This window comes from Argentina silus (assembly GCF_951799395.1).
Source record: "Argentina silus genome assembly, chromosome: 1".
In the NCBI taxonomy this organism is placed as follows: Eukaryota; Metazoa; Chordata; class Actinopteri; order Argentiniformes; family Argentinidae; genus Argentina; species Argentina silus.
In genome coordinates this window covers 21,385,892-21,402,725 of record NC_139655.1, presented here as the reverse complement: position 1 = coordinate 21,402,725, position 16,834 = coordinate 21,385,892, and the positions used below count along the sequence as shown (strand labels likewise).

The 16,834-nt window shown below is 48.7% G+C and overlaps 2 protein-coding genes across 2 annotated transcripts in view; both read left to right on the top strand.

Moving 5' to 3' along the window:
* The window catches only part of zbtb4 (zinc finger and BTB domain containing 4), a 14,504-nt gene extending 2,300 nt beyond the window's left edge, over positions 1 to 12,204 (top strand). The window contains exon 2 of the mRNA XM_083682517.1: positions 3,130 to 12,204. Within this exon, the coding sequence (XP_083538643.1) occupies positions 3,146 to 8,857 (5,712 nt within the window). The 5' untranslated portion in view covers positions 3,130 to 3,145 and the 3' untranslated portion in view covers positions 8,858 to 12,204. The remainder of the gene's footprint in view (positions 1 to 3,129) is intronic.
* Positions 12,205 to 12,449: 245 nt separating this feature from the next.
* Positions 12,450 to 16,676, top strand: shbg (sex hormone-binding globulin; the record flags this gene model as incomplete). The annotated part of the gene is made up of 8 exons (XM_083677421.1): positions 12,450 to 13,110; positions 14,242 to 14,339; positions 14,643 to 14,832; positions 15,101 to 15,262; positions 15,416 to 15,575; positions 15,653 to 15,792; positions 15,974 to 16,169; positions 16,540 to 16,676. The coding sequence occupies exons 1-8, from the start codon at positions 13,012 to 13,014 to the stop codon at positions 16,674 to 16,676; spliced, it is 1,182 nt and encodes a 393-aa protein (XP_083533547.1). The 5' UTR covers positions 12,450 to 13,011.
* Between the last annotated feature and the right edge of the window lie 158 nt (positions 16,677 to 16,834).

Sequence of the window (16,834 nt, the reverse complement as noted above, 5' to 3'; positions counted from 1 at the left end):
TCTGAAAAACAAGGAAACCATGAAATCTGGACAAGGAAGAGTGGTGTTTGAAGTTACACTGCTCCCACTACCACCCTCCCTCACAACCACTCCCCAACCCCTCCCCTCTTCTCTCCCTACCTCACTCTGCCCCATCTGGCTGGCTGGCTCCACCATGTTTTCTGGGACGGGGGGTTGTGAAGAGTTCAGTCTCCCTCTCACTAACGACGGCCCCCTTTTCACAGCCCTGATAGCAGGCCCCCCTGGCCGTCAACACTGGGGACAGATCCCAATGGACACCTTCCTGTTTCCACATGCCCACTCTGCTGCTTCCCATTCTGGAACAGGAGAACTCTTGCCCTTAATGTCAATGGCCCCCCACATTCTCATCCACCAGTCTCCCCATGTCTCTTAGGCATCCACTTACTAGTCTATGGCTGTGCAGTGGATCCAGAACATTGAATAATAACATATTACGACTGCGAAATACTGTAATCAATCAGTAACAGTCACTTGAATCCAAGAATGAAACAGATTTTTTCTCTCTCACTAATATTATTTTTGCTGGTGGTGTAATTCTGCCTAATTTTATTCTATGTGTAGCTAGTTAGTCATTTGTCCTATACCAACAGTATACCTGCTTCTGCTGTTCTGTTTTACAGAGCTGTGAGCGTAAGTAGATGAACAAGCCTTGGGCGGATATGTTGGCTTGTGCGGAACATCCAGTTTCAGAAGGGTGCGCAGGGCTGCATTTTATTTTGAGGTCCTTGGTGCTCTGAGGGTCAGACTCTTGCGTGTGTGTGTGTGTGTGTGTGTGTGTGTGTATGTGTGTGTGTGTGTGTGTGTGTGTGTGTGTAAAGCCCCCTGTCACGCTTGGCCAGTCTGTTGTTCAGGCCCTGTTTGTGGAGAGGCTGTGTGTGCGTCACAGGGAGATGAAAAGCAATAGCGAGGGGGCGGCAGATGCATTTTCCCGTCCGCGGCGCTAACAACAGATGAAATCGTGACATTTTTAGCCCTTGCACTGTCTCTCAGTGTGGCCGCCTTCTTGTAGCTGCCTGGCATCTAATATCAGGGGTTTCCTGCATGATGCTTTGTCAGTGCAGACTGCACAGTAAATGGGACCATGTATTTGAACACATGTCTACTTTGACTATGTACGCACGTCCTGGTAAATAACATAGTTACTGTTTACATAGAGAACAAATATGTCTAGTGATAGTGTATCTAGTGTATATGTAGGCGTTTCAATATGTGAAATCAATTTCTCTTAATATCTCCTAGTGTGTGTTTTTTCCCCTTGTCCTTCTGATCTACTTTCAAAGCCTCTATATCTGTCCTTCCACCTGTATACCCTGTCAAGGCATCAGTGTCTGTGCTGTGTTGGTACCCAGATTCACCCTGTTGTTTTGCATGTTATTTACAAGTACTTCCTTCCATGTATAACCAACTCGTTGGTGTCTGTGTGTGTCGGTGCCTGTGGGCCTGTGTGTGTGTGTGTGTGTGTGTGTGTGTGTGTGTGTGTGTGTGTGTGTACATTTGTGTATGTGTCTGACTAAGCTCTGTCTGTCTGTCCGCTTGTGCTGTGTCCTTGTTTACAGCTAGGCCCTATCTCTCCCTTTCTCTCTCTCTCTTTCCCATTCTCATTCGCTCTCCATTTCCCACTATTTTTCCCTATCTCGCTTTATCTCTCCTTCTCTCTCTCTCTCTTGGGCTCTCTCTCTCTCCTTTTCTCTCTCTCTCTCTCTCTCTCTCTCTCTCTCTCTCTTTCTCCCTCTCTCCCTCTCCCTCTCCCTCTCCCTCTCCCTTCTTTTCCCTCTGCAATAACAGTGCTGACCTAGTTTCTGCCTGTTCAGGGCTGCCTGTGGAATTTTACAGAGGCCTGCCTGCCTGGCTGCCTTGCTGCTTAAAAAACGCAGGCAGAAAAGCATGACTGAGGATTTTTCTTCTTGTCGCATCATTAAGGCCTCAACAGCCATCTCCCAGTCTGCACACCATCACAGAATGGCAGGTTTTAAATAAGTAATAACAATGAAATTGCCTATTGCGGGCAAAATTTCTAGCTCTGATATGAATACATAGATTGCAGGAGAGTGCATCCTCTGCCATCGTGGTTGAATTAGAATGGAAATGGGAAGCGCCCGTCGACTGTCGCTCGTCCCCTCGAGCTTAGCTGCGACAGAACCGGATGCAGAGAGCGGAAAAACACCCCCCCACACACACATCGCTCTCCTCCCTCCCTCTCTCTCTCTCTCTCTCTCTCTCTCTCTCTCTCTCTCCCTCTCTCCGTCTTTCCTTCCCTCCCTCCCCCTGCCTTCACAAATAATGGTTAGAGTCATGCCCGGCAGCTACTAGCCACTGCCAGGAATGGGCAACAGCCCTGTGATGGGAATCACACCCCCCTTTCCCCTGTCCGTTTAGAGGGAGCCTATTTTAAGTTTTCAGGACATGGATGCAAGTCAACACTCTATTCCAGGGAATCTTGATTAAATCTGAACGCCTTCCAATTAGGCGTCGAGAATGTTGTGGCACAGGCGAGATGGATCCCTGGAATGCCTTCCAAGTCTTGGTGTGCTGAAATCTAAACCAGCTCTGCCGCATATTCCTCCCTCCCACCCTCTCCCTCTCTATCACCATTCCTGATTTATTTGGAGCCTTTATGATTTTGAAATCAGTATTGGTTTGGGTCACACTTTACATTAAATTGCCCCTCTACCTGTGTAGTAACTCTGTAATTACTCTAGTAACAACATTGTATTAACATGTTTTAATGTAGTACATTGGTAATTGCATAGTAATGGAGTTGAGTGGTTTGTATTATTCCACTATTCCTTATTCCACTCTTGTAATAACACAAACAGCTCTTGGGTTGTAACTCCATATACCATGTTATTACCTATGTAACAACAATGTTGTTACTACAGTCATTACAGTGTTACTACATATGAATAGTGGCAACTTAAAGTGAAGTTATCATTTCTTGTGTTCTTATGCTATCTCTTGCGTTAAAGTATACAATAAATGCTCTTGGTATGCTGTTAAATGTTTTACGTACATTTACATTTTAGAAATGTAAGGCAGAAATTAAAAGAAAGGTAAATTCTGATAATGCTCACCCATTCTTCCTGTTCTTCTTGTTTTTCTGTGTCTCAGTTTTTGGGGGCCGGTCATGGTGTCCCGGACGGAGGTGTGGGATACCCTCCACGCGGGCCTCCTCCTCTCGCTCTTGAACGAGCAGCGCCTGGCCGCCGGACCCACTTCCTTCTGTGACATAACGCTTGTCACCGCCGGCGACGCTAAGTTCCACGCCCACCAGAGCGTCCTCGCTGCTTGCAGCCCTTACTTCCGCCAGCTGCTGCTGACATCTTCCCCACCTCCAGCTCCAGGCACCCTTCCCCTGCAGACCCCCTCCTCAGGACCAGTGGGGACAGAGAGGATACTGGAGCTGCTCTACCTGCAGTCCAGAGTGCTGTCAGACCTGCTGGACTACATCTACACATCCCAGGTGGGCTGCCGAGGCTTCAAGGGAACCAGGCGACTATCGGAGGCAGGCCGCAGCCTTGGGGTGCCTTTCTTGGCTGACCTAGTAGAGCAGGAGGATCTGGGTGTGATGAAGGGCAAAAGCAGGCAGGGAGGCCGGGGACATGCCATGATGGAGGGGCTGGAGGACAGGGCGGACGGCCCCAAGAACGCTAAGATCACCCTCAGCTTCCCTCTCAGCGCTGCCCTGCCTGCGGCTCTCACCGTTCATAACCACAGCCCCGCCTCTTCACCCTCTCCCTCCCACCGCCGCCGCCTCTCCTCCTCTTCCACAGCCTCTAAAAGCTCCAATGAGGAGTCGTCATGGAAATTGGACGCCACCACGGACATCAAGAAGAGACCCTTTAAGCCGCCCAGGTGTGATGGCTCTCCGTCCTCTTCCTCATCCTCTTCACCTTCCTCTTCCTCCATTCCCATGGATCTTACTGCATTAGTCAAAAAGGACATAAAATCCCCCCCACCTCTAAAAAGTCATAAAGCGGGGACAGACCCCCATTTCTACAGGTTCTCACCCAGGTCCTCCAATGGTCCTGTGGGGGGCTATCTGGTGGAGGGGCGGGAGGAAAAGCACAGACTGTCCAATGGCATGGCATCCCCCTCAGAGACGGCCCAGATCCTATGCAACCTGAGTGCGGTGGCCTATCAGGACCAAAGGGATGGGGACACAGAGAGGAAGGAAAAAACAAGTTTAACAAGAAAACAAGGGGGGAGGGGGGGCAGCCCCCACATAAGACCAAACCACCCACCCACCCTGCAACTCCTTCCTCCTCCCCCTCTTCCTCCCCCCACTGAGTCTCTCACCCCTCCTCCCCCTCCTCCTCACTCCTCCTCTTTTCCCCCAGATGGCCTGAAGCCTGAGCTAATATGTGGGGTGTGCCACCGCCTTTTCAGCTCCGCCTCCTCGCTCACTGCACACATGCGACTGCACCGCAGCGGCAGAGCCCTCAGCTGCCGGCACTGTGGCAAAGCCTTCATCCATAACAAGAGACTGCTGTCCCATGAGGCCTCCTGCAGACAGACACTGCCCCCGGCCCTCCCCTCCAGCCTCCCCAGTCTCCCCATCCAGCCCAAAGAGGAGCCCCTGGAGGAGGGGGAGGTGAGGGTGGTGGGGGGAGAGTTGGTGCAGGTGGAGGGGGGAGAGTTGGTGGGAGAGGGGCAGACAGAGCCTGGCAAAGTGAAGTCATTGGGGAAGAAAGGGCGCGGCCTCCTTGAGGGTCCTCATGGCGACGTGTCGGAGCTGCTGGGGGAGGAGGACCACTTTGTGAAGGTGGTGGACGGCCATGTCATCTACTTCTGTACGGTGTGTGAGCGCTCCTACATGACCCTGTCCAGCCTCAAGCGCCACTCCAATGTGCACTCATGGCGCCGCAAGTACCCCTGCCACTTCTGTGACAAGGTGTTCGCCCTGGCCGAGTACCGCACCAAGCACGAGGTGTGGCACACGGGCGAGCGCCGCTACCAGTGCATCTTCTGCTGGGAGGCCTTCGCCACCTACTACAACCTCAAGACCCACCAGAAGGCCTTCCATGGCATCAGCCCGGGCCTCATCTCCAGTGAGAAGACAGCCAATGGTGGCTACAAGCAGAAGGTCAATGCTCTAAAGCTCTACCGCCTGCTCCCCATGCGATCCCAGAAGAGGCCCTATAAGACCTACAGTGACTCCATGGCCGATGGTCTGCTGCTGCCCCCCTCTGACCCCTCTGCCGTCCCCCTGCCTTTGCCCCTGGACTGCAGCCTGCCCAATGCCCTAGGCCCTGGAGAACTGCAGAGCCTCATCAGTGGCACTCCCCCCCAGTCTGTGAAGCCTGATCCAGACCAATTCCCTGATGGTTTCCCCCTCACCATAGAGCAGGAGGAGATTTCCACACTGGCCCCCCTCTCCCAAACAGACCTGCCCCAAGTGAGGAAAGGTGACAGAGAGGTATCAGAGCGAGAGCAGACTAGCAGCAGTAGCAGCTCCAAGGTGTCTGTTAGTAATAGAGTCAAAGCTCCCAAGGGCGTGGCTGGCCCAGAGATGGGCGTGTCCTCTGTCATCGCCTACGGCCACCCTAAGCCCTCGGTCATAGTCCACGGGACTGCAGTGTCATCCTCTGTCATCGTCCATAGCAACCAGGTCACCTCTGTGGGAGGAAAAAGCCCCTTGAACAGCTTCTCCCCTGAAACTAGTGACAGCCAGCCACTCCCCAAGGCCAGTCCAAAGCCTATTAAAAAGCATAGGGAAAGTACAGAGAGCCATAGAAAGAGAGCTAGAGACAGTTCAGACTCTACTGAGAGGTCAGGGAGCAGACAGGGAACAGAGACAGGCAGAAACCACCACAAAGGGCGTAAGACCCACAGCAAGAGTGATTCAACCACAACCAAACAGTCTTCCATGTCCGGAGGGTCAGAGGGCAAGGGGGCGGGACCACTATGCCAGATCACCGTGCGGATAGGTGAGGAGGCCATTGTCAAGCGCAGCATCTCTGAGACCGACCTCATGAGGGACAAGAGCCCCCCTCCTCCCAAAGCCAAGAGGACAGAGCCCTCACTGCAGAACCCCAAGGAGCCTCGCCACTCCCACTCTCACCATCACCATCACCACAAGCACCGTACCCACCGCAGCTCCAGCCTCGGGGCTGAGGGGCAGAGAGAAGGAGAGGGGGAGGGCAGGAAGAAGAGCCCCAAAGCCCCAGGCAAGGTCAGAGAGTACTACTTCCGTCAGGAGGTGCGTGAGCAGGGGGAGAGCGACCATGATGGGGAGGATGATCTGTGGAGGCCCTACTACTCCTACAAACCCAAGAGGAAGGCTCAGGCTCATGTCCAGAAGGCAAAGAACTGGCAAAGCAAACTACACTACAAACGCTCCCTCAGGCTGATGAGGAGGGCAGAAAGACTCATGAACCATGTGAGTAAAGAGGCAGAGGAGCAGGAGGAAGAGGAGGAGGATGATGGAAAGAGGGAAGAGGAGGAGGTGATGGAGGAGGAGGAGGTGATGGAGGAAGAGGAGAAGGTGAAAGAAAACATGGAGGAGGGCGAAATACCTGAATCCCCCAGTATCTCCAGTATCCTGTCAAAAGAGAAAGACGAAAAGGGTGGTGAAGAGGCTGGGGAGGCCCATCTTAAGCCCAGCAACCCACCTCTCTCCTCTACTCAACTCCCTCTGGCTACCTCTGTCTTCCCAATGGGAATAAAGCGCCGGTCCTGGTCCGATGGGAGCGCGTCAGAGTGTGGTACGTGCGGCCGCTGGTTCTCCAGCCCTAGGAAGCGGGACAGACATGAACTTAGCCATCTGCTGGAGTTTGTATGCTTCCTCTGTCGGGCTCCTTTCCCCTCTAGGGACCAGCTGGAGGACCACCAGAGGACCCAGCACCCCAAAGCCGCAGAGCCCCTGTCTGTGCCACCCAAAGCTGGGTCTCAGGACCAAGACAAAAGGATGGAGACAGAGATGGCAAAGGAGGATCAGGGGGAGAGAGAGAGGGTTCTGCTGGAGAAGGGAAATCCAAGCCCAAGTCGCCTAAGCAGAAGATCGTTGGCAAGACACACCTGTCCACAGTGTCATAAGGTGTGCAAGACATTCTCAGCATTTAACCGGCATATGAGGCGCCATGAGCTAAGCAGCTCCTCTGAAAGGGAGGAGACACAACCAGAGCCAAAAGCAGCAGAGACCACAGTTATCACTGTTAACAAAGATCTAGACACAAGGAGTGATCACTTACACCTCCTTCAGTCTATTCCAGTTATCAGCTACCCTACAAAAGACCCACAATATAGTAGTGAATGTACAGAGTCAGTGAAATGTGTTAGGCAGCCTAGCGAGGTGAAAGCAGAGCACCAAACTCCTGCACCATGCGGCAGCCCTGAACTCAAACAACTCAACACTCCTGTCCCTGAAAGAGAGCCCAGTCCACCGTTTGTGAGGCCTCCTCCAGAGAGTCCAGCTATCTCCATAGCCGACAGGCCCGAAGCCTCTCCTCCTCCACCTTCCACTCTCCGGGGTGTGCTAGTCATGAGTGGTTCTGAATGTCTGGACTATAGGACCCAGAGGAAGAGGAGCTTGGGGGGCCAGATCCAGAGGAGAGCCAGCCCTGCGCCTGTCCTGGGACCAGTTAACACTTCTCCAAATACACCCGCCACCTCACAGGCCAGAATCAACTCTGCTGCTCCAGCTGTTTCCTTGACAACCGTGTTGCCCAGCTTAGGGGTGGGTGGTGTGAAGCATGAAGGGGTCATTACAGAGAAAGAGAGGCATGTGGGGAAGGGCCTCCTCCTCCATGCTGGTTATGAGGACTCTCCAGTGGCCCAGGATCTCAGGGTCCCGCTTCTGTCCAGGAGCCCATGTCCCAACCAAGCACAAGACCTAACCATGTCCTCTATCCTAGCCAGGGAGAGGGAGAGGGAGAGGGAGAAAGAATGGGAGAGGGAGAGGGAGAGGGAGAGGGAAAGACAGAAAGAAAGAGAAAGGGACATAGAGAGGGAAAGACAGAGAGAGAGAGAAAGGGAGATGGACAGGGAGAGTATTCAGCAGATTAGAACAGCATTCCACAGCCCACAGGAGCAGTCCAGAGATATGGAGGTGACCCTCCTGGTACCCAAAGAAGAGCCGGTTAGTCCTGCTCCGTCCCCCAAATGCACTGCCACTTACACCACTACTAACGGTCCCCCCTCGCAGAGGCGCCCCCCGAAGTCCCCCCGCCACTCCCCGACTGCCATGGACCTACTTGTCCAGGCAAACCGCCATGCTGCCCAGTCCCTGCGTGGCACACGGGGTCCCGAGAGGCTGCTGCTGCCCACTGGAGCGGCTGGTGGCAATGATCGCCCCTCTGCCCATGCCCTGCTGCTCCACCGAGCTCCACCACCTTCTGAGGCTGAGCCCCAGGACAACGCCTCAGCCATGTCCACAGACCCCCACAGAGGGGAGGCTGCTGGTGGGGGCTACCCCGTCCAGGAGTTCCCCCTGCCCCTCACTGTGCCGCACGGCTACCGCTCAAGTAAGAAGCAGGAGGACAACCTGCTCATGTCCTACCCGACGGGGCCACTCTCCTTTGGGCCCCTGGGGAAGATGGTGCCTAACAGGGACCTGGCCAAGCTCCCCTTTTACCCCGACCCCTACCACCTGCTCTACGGACCACAGCTGCTGGCCTACCCCTACAACCTGGCTGCCCTGCCCATGGCTCTGAACATGATGGCCCCCACGGGGGACAAGGTGGAGCCTCTCCCTTTCCTCCCTGCACTCTTCAACTACGCAGCTGCTGGTCCCTATACAGGCATGGTTCCGCACCCCTTAGTGGCCAACCCTAGCCTCTACAACAGTGGTGGCGGGAGCAGCAGGAAGCAGCGGGACAGCAGCAGCGGCAAGCCATAGGAGGAGGGAAAGAGACAACTGAGGAATATCTCAAAGTGGAAGATCAGGCCTGTGGTGGAGGAACTTGCACAGTCCCCTGTCACTCTTTTGTAAAGTAGCGATCAGAGCTAGGCACTGAATTAGAAAAGGGGATGAAGGGAGGAGAGGGAGTGGAGGAGGGGGCGTAAAGGAGGAGGCAGGAGGGAAACAGGACTGACATACTGACAGATGGATATCCCCTCTTCCTTCCTCAAGCACTTTCCGTTCACCTCTCTCTTCTGTTCTCCTGTCTTTCTGTAGTGTAGTAGTACTAGAGCTTGATTAATTGTCCTCTCTGACTTGTTATGATAATATCTATAATATAAGAATAATAACAGCTAACAGGGTGTGTGTTTTTGCAAAAATTAGTTCAGTCTGCTTCCCTTTATAGTGACTGCATAATGAGGATATAAAAACACCTCTCTAGGGAAGGAATGTGTTTTGGGAAAGGAATGGGATGAGCCTGAAATGTCATCACTCAACACAGTGGGAGTCAGAGCATAAAATGACGCTGTGTGTGTGTGTGCTCGCACACATGTGTGTCTGCTTTCTTGTGTAAACCAGTGCTCAAACTAGACTGTGAGAGTTGTATGTGAGCATGTACATGCACAGTATGTAGGATTTGTTTTGTGTACGCAAAGGTGGACTTATGTTTGTTGTGGGTGTGTGTGCGCGCGCGAGTGTGTGTGTGTATAAGTGTGTGTGCGCAAGGGTGTGTGTGTATGCATGCACACACACGGTCAGAGTCTACCATATAAGTGCTGATCATTCCGTAGGGTTCTGAGGTGTAAGCAGCATTCCTATGCTAGATGGACTAATCATTGTAGGACAGTGCATAGAGGTGCATTAGAAGTGATTCCTCCATTACAAATCACAAAGTAGCAGTGCTAGCGAACCTTACAGCTGGAATAGAACCTCTATATTTGTGATAATGACAAGCTTATGATGCCTCCATTAACCTAAGACCATGGTGGCCAGATGACCTGCAGCCCAGATCTGCTTAGGGTTCATATGATTTACCTTATGTGCGTAAAACAGCTGGAGACCTCTCTAAAAAGAGTGAAATGGCTTGACACTTGTAGCTTATTTGGACACAGTAGCTGGCCACTGGGTGTGATTGTAGTGTAGACCATTGCACTTCCAGTTCTCCTTGTACTCATCTCATTTCTTCCAAGGATTTGAAAAAAAATAAAATAAAAATCAGTCAACCTTTATCTTCAGTGGCCTTTTTCTCTCCCTGGCGCCCCCTGGTGTCCACCAAAGACACACTCTGTTTATTAGTCTGGGTCAAAGAGAGTGGGAGTGAGGAAGGGAAAAAAAGAGTTGGCCCTCAGGGAGGGTCATTTCTGTGATAAGCAGAGATAGATGTAGAGAGAGACCCAGCGATAAGAGGCAAGGTGCAGCTAGGTCTGAACCCTCAATGGAGTGTTCTAGATGAGAGATGACCCGTCTCCTCTCACTGAGAGGGCATAGGAAAGGACAGCATGGATGGACAGACAGAAGACACAGTAAGATCAAGTTAAGTAGGGGTATTAATATATACAGCTCTCTCCTTCTTCTCTGCTCTGGGTAGAGGAGACAGGGAAAACGTGATTCGCTCCCTCTGAGCTGGAGTAGGGCCTGGCTTAGCAGCCATTGTGCCGGTCCCCAGATGTCCCATGGGACTTTACCGTTTTGTGTATCTTTCTCTGTATGTTTTTTGTTTTGTATTTGTTACACTTTGTTGTTTGTTATGATTTATGTTTTTACCCCCTTTTGCAAGACAGAAGTGGCTTCAGCAATGGGGTTTTGAGTACACTTAAATATGAATGTAATTCTAGTCATGAGGTTAATGAAGTACAAATGCATTAAAGGTAGATGGATTTCTGTTATTCTGACTTGAAAAATAACCTGTAAAGAACTGTATGAAGTCTGGTATGCATATATACAGTAGTCCTAGGAACATGTCAAGAAACTTGGGTTCTGTATCCACAAAGCATGAGCATCACTTGCTTCCTAACAGTTTATATCCTCTGGTATCCAAAATCACTCACTTCCTCCCCAGTATTTTGATTTCTCTTTCCTGTCTTCTTTTTTCTCCTCTATCTCGCCCCTCCATCTCTTTTTTCTTCGTTGTATTTGTTCCGGAGTAGAGACCCCCCTTAAAAAGAGCAGCTGCCACATCTATTTTTCACAATCAGTATGGGAGCTGTCCAATTACCCCCCCCCAAACACACACACATTTTATACCACCTCTTTGAACTTTCTGTGTGTGTGTGTGTGTGTGTGTGTGTGTGTGTGTGTGTGTGTGTGTGTGTGTGTGTGTGTGTGTGTGTGTGTGTGTGTGTGTGTGTGAGAGAGAGACAGAGAGCACTGTGGCGCTGTTCGTTTCGCGCAGGAAGGCGTAAACACAGCGTGACCAACGGCAGGGGCTCACGGGCCTCCTCTTGGGTGTGGTTACAAGCCTTTTGTGTGTGTGTTTGTGTGCGTGTTTGTGTGCGTGTGCGTGTGTGTGTGTGTGTGCGTGCATGTGTGCGTCTGTGTGTGAAAAAGGAAACCAAAACAAATCTGCCTAAGCAGCATATCCCTGGGAGTAAATGGACTCCTGTATAATTTTTTTAAAATATTTTTTTTCTTCTGTGGTTTAGTTCCAATACACCCCTCCCCACCCTAGCCCAGCTGTAAAGCTGTCTTCATACTCTTGCCTACCTATCTGAGGCTATTTCAGTAGATGGACACGTTTGTGTTTCGTAAAACATTTCTTATGCCATAGTTTACCATCATGGTAATTAATCACTGACCAAAAACCTGAAAATCAACGCACAGAGTGACTGGACTGGAATCTGGTGGTGAGACAAGTATTTACTGTGTGTTTAGTTCAAATTAATTGTGCCTCTGCTTTTAACTGATTAGTAAATGTATTGAGAATCGTCCAGATTTCAACTGACAAGGTGCCTTTTTATGGCATAAGAAATGTATGTGGCAAATGGGCCAATTTATCAAAATGGCAAATGATAATACAAAGTTGAGGAAAATCTTGTGGCGAAGTGTGTTATGAAGCTGGTTATAGTTCTAGGGGTGTGGATAAACCTTTTGGTATTGTGAACATGTTTAGGTAATACTGTGCCATAGTTTTCAGAGTCCTCAGATATGTTATTGTTATTCTTAAAGATGTTTTAATGTTGCCTGATGACTTTGTCTTTAGATTTGATACAAAGGCTTGTAGCCACAGCTCTCCCAAAGTCTGTATTTTCTTCCATTTTTCTTTAACTCTTTCCACTTGTTCCCCTGTCTCCCTCTCTTTCTCCTTGCTACAATCAAACAAATAAAGTATTAACCTGATGACCCAACAGAAAGTGGTTTCGAGTGGTCCCATGTCTGATTTTAACATCAACCATTATACAACAATATACATGTATGACTGCCTCTGTAGTCAACATCATATTCATGACAACAATATGCTTCATCACAAGGTAAAGGACATGCAAGTGGATACAATGCTAAATGTCATGTCTATGAGATAACATTGATCTTAAACTGTAGGAAATCACATTTCATAAAGTGGGGAGCCAGTGTTAGTGGTATGGAGTATGCTAAAGTTTTCAGTGAAACGGGTAAAATGTCTAAATGTTGGCTGTATTCTGTGGTAACCATACATCACCGTACTGGACATGTTGGATATCAGTCCCTGGTGGCCTGTGAGCTCATACTGTGTCAATGGCCTGTCCTGCTTTGTTCTAGCTTACTCTGTCATCAACTCTTATTCTCTCCCCTCTTCTCTTTTTCTATTTCTTTCACCTTTCACCCCTTTCCTCTCCCCCGCTCTCTCTCCTTCTCACATGTTGTCCCTCTCTGTCTCTCACCCACACATTCACAAACATTCAGACAGTCAGACGCAAACAACAAACACCCCTCGGGATCGATAGCCTCTGGCACTGGCAATGTCGATGTCGACATGTTTGCTCTCTGGCCTCTCGAGGATAGGTCTTTCCAGGGCTCAGGCAGTGCACTGGCTTACACTGAGGCTCACACACTGTCATAGACTCCAGGGAAGACCATTAGCCCCACCACAACTACCTCAGGTTAGTTTAGAGTGAGGTGACCACTACAGGCCTCTGGAGACTGCTTGGTAGGCCTGAGGGTCAGTGTACTGAAGAATGGGCTTGTGGAAGGTGACAACAGGTGGACTGCTCCTGAGTTTGAGCCTCACTTTGCTTGCATGGGGAGCTGAGGGACAAGGGAATGGATGGGGTAAGGTATGTCATATTTTGTTATCGTTGTCAAATTAAAGCCAGTTTTTTTGCTCAGAATTTTGACTTCTTATTTTTGCTAAAAGACAGAGGGTGATTCTCAATACTCTAATGTGGCTTCCTCTCCCCATAGCCTTACCCTGCATTGACAGCATAGGTGAAAGCAATATTCCATATGTATCTTTTTTCGTTATATATACAACTCTTTCACATCAGTACACTGCAGATGAAGCAGGGGAGACAAGAAGGAGACATTTTAGAATTGAGATACACTCTTCATCACTGTATGAAAGAGTGGAGTCACAGTAGGACTTTGCTCAGTCTGTGGGTGGGAGAGAGTATGTCAGGTCAACAAACTTCTCCACAGTTTTGCAAGTTCGCTCACTTATGTTTGGCAGTATTATTCTATGAACATATGACGTCTACTCACGAGTTTGGTGAAAATTACTCAAAGATTGTAAGCCTATATGTGGTGATGTTATGAATGCAACGCAATATTGTCTCTTTCAATGTTTTCATTATTATTTTCTGTATACTGGACAAAATCATCTTTGAAGGGAATTTCACAGAACAGACACATTATCTACAAAACAATCCGATACAATCTTATCTGATACAATACACTACACCCCCTATACGTAATAATAATTATCTTATTATTATTATTTTATAAAACACAAAATTGTCAAAGGATCAACATTGAATTTTGGTAGAAAAAATGTGTGTGGGTTATAAGCACTCAAATTGAAGTTGTAGCAATGACTCATGGATAAGTCAATCTTGTGTTGGGCAGTAGTTCTGTAGGTCAACTTGCTGTAGCTTGGTGATAGTTTAAAAAAACTCTAATCCTAGTAGTGTTTACAGTAGGTTTTTTGGGCCAGGTTTTGCCATGTAGCAGTGTATTGAGCTACTCCCACTACTCACTAAATTTTTCCCCAAAACAAATAAACAAATAAATAGAAAAGTAATTATTATTCCAGCTCTTGAACATCAAATTTCCCTACTATTTCTTCCTTCATTTGCTCCACCTCAAAAGTTGTTTGATTACTTACTATGTAAAGTAATGGGTAGCTTAGTTAAATACAAGGTGACAGTTTCCATTATAAACATGACCATCTGTCATGTTGTGACCTACAGAAACAAATATCGGGAAGGGGCCCCGTCAACCTTGGCCAACAGCGTGGTACCTGGTGGCCCCTGTTGCAGACCAGAGAATACCTCTCAGAGGTCAGAAGGTCAGTCTGTTGACATCCAGAGTAAAAAACACAATTGAGCTCTGTTCTGATCCCTCTAACATAAATCCTTCATTCCTCAACTCTTTGATGTAATCATTGATCAATAGATTTAAGCAAACGTTACATTGCATAACTTAGACCAGTCCTTGCACATTTCTATATCTACATGTTATCATGCTTCCCTTTGCTTTTGGTAACCAGGGGGATCAATTGCTTGACACAACATCAAATCTAATAGTAGACAGATTAGTCAAAGTAGAACTCAGAAGGGATTGGTGACTGTTCTGTGTCTTTGGTCCACAGTATCAAGTCTACGTTTGAGTTCAGAACATATGACCCTGAGGGGGCAGTGTTCTACGGGGACACCAAAGCAGGTGATGACTGGTTTGTCCTGTCTTTGAGAAATGGCATTCCTGAAATGCAGATTGGGAAAGCTGATATTCTTGTCAGTGTGGCAGGGGGTCCCAAACTCAATGACGGACTGTGGCATCAGGTAGGGTGGCCAGAAATGTGCCAGTCTCTTCTTGAAGATTAACACAGTCTATGTTACACCTCTATGTATCTCCCACAGTATGATTGCATGGTAATAAGCAAGCTGTTATATTACAGAAACACATGTTAAAATGTGCTATAGGTATTAAAGAAAGCAGAATATACATCACACACAGGTAGTTCAAAGAGAGCAAAGCACCAAATTGCTTTGAGGCTTTGTCAAAGCTGAGGTCATCCATTCTACAAGCTGTCTGTGTCACTGGTACCAGATAGAGCTGCGGAGCGAAGGGAAGTTTGTAGTGCTGGAAGTGGATGGACAGAGGGCTCTAATGGTGGGGCTGGAGTCCAAACAGACAGAAGAGGTTCTGACCGGACTCATCCGCCTCGCCCTTGGGGGAATCTTGGTTGATGAGAAGAAGCTGGTTGACCCGGTATGGTGCTGTCTGTTGTTAGTAGTGGGAATGGTGTGTGTGTGTGTGTGTGTGTGTGTGTGTGTGTGTGTGTGTGTGTGTGTGTGTGTGTGTGTGTGTGTGTGTGTGTGTGTGCATTAACAACATGTATCTACCTGTGTCTGGGGGCACCAGTTCCAGCCGGAGATGGATGGCTGTGTGAGAGAGGGTAGCTGGCTGAACCTCAGCACCCCCTGGGAGACAGACCTGCCTGGGGAGCCCCTGCCCTGCTACCAGCACATCCAGAGAGGGAGCTACTTCCCTGGGAACGGATTGGCTGTGTTCAACACCTCTGGTATGGTCTACCAAAGAAATCGAGTTAATAGCTGTAGCTGTATTAAGACAGATTCATGAATATCTCTCCTTCTGTAGACTTCATTATACAGACAGAGGCGAGTGAGATCAAAATTGAAATATATGGAGAACTATCTAAGATGGACGGAACCATTCTGAGCATTAAAGCCCCTGGGCAGGGGCCCATGCTAACAGTGGCTGTCAACAATGGCACAAAGGTACTAACTAAAACTTCCACACACTTCCACACTCTAGAGACATATACATTCCCACACATAGTCCCACACATTTCATATCATATCACATGATATGATGTGATAAAAGCTATCAAAAACGGGACCATTCCTTATGGCATACCCAATACAGCGGCTGGTTCACAAGATCCCCCCCTCCCTCCAGGACCTCACACTGATCTTCGGCAAATATTTGAAAGACTTGACCACTGTGGATTTCAACAGACCCTTGTCCATTACCCTGTTGAAGAACACAGTGAAAGTGGAGAGTGAGTCATTGATTATCATGGATAACAACGAGCTGCCTAACATTCTGACCAGCTGGAAAGAGGGGATGACCCTGGCATTTGGTGGGCTTCCAGGTGAGTTTGTGCGGTGATACTGGAGTTTGTACCCAAGTTATCCTTACCAGGGTAACTACTAGAAACCAGAAATCCATAGTTTTCACAATATAATGTATGTCATGTTTATCCTTTACAATATCCTGCTACAATACAATTTTTGCTCATGCCTCTTATTCAACACACATTTGTTAAACTGGGCAATTCAAGGCCCTATCTCATGCTTCTAACCCTTTTAACAAACGCTTCTTATTTTAGATATATAAATGGTCAAATTCATACAAACAGCGTGAATAAAGTATAAGGGATATTGTCTCCTTTTCCTTCCCATACTCTCTCTGTTATATTCTTCCACATCTTGTCTTTTTGTTTTTCCTCCTCCTCTCTGCAGGTGATGGTGAGGACTACAGTGGCTCCCAGTACCTGCAAGGATGTGTTGAGAATATCCAGATCCAGGGCAAAGATTTGGATCTGGACCGAGCCCTGTACAAGCACATCTCTGTTTCATCTCATAGCTGCCCCTTATAAGACAGAAAAAGGTCTGAGTGCCCCTTGCCTGGGTGTCAGTCTGTTAAAACATTGTTTGGCAATGTAAGGTTATTAAGCACAAAAACAGCCAGGTACCCAGGCTACAGGTGGCATGATGCAATCCTGACTGAAATCACATGACTGTGTTTCCCTGTATT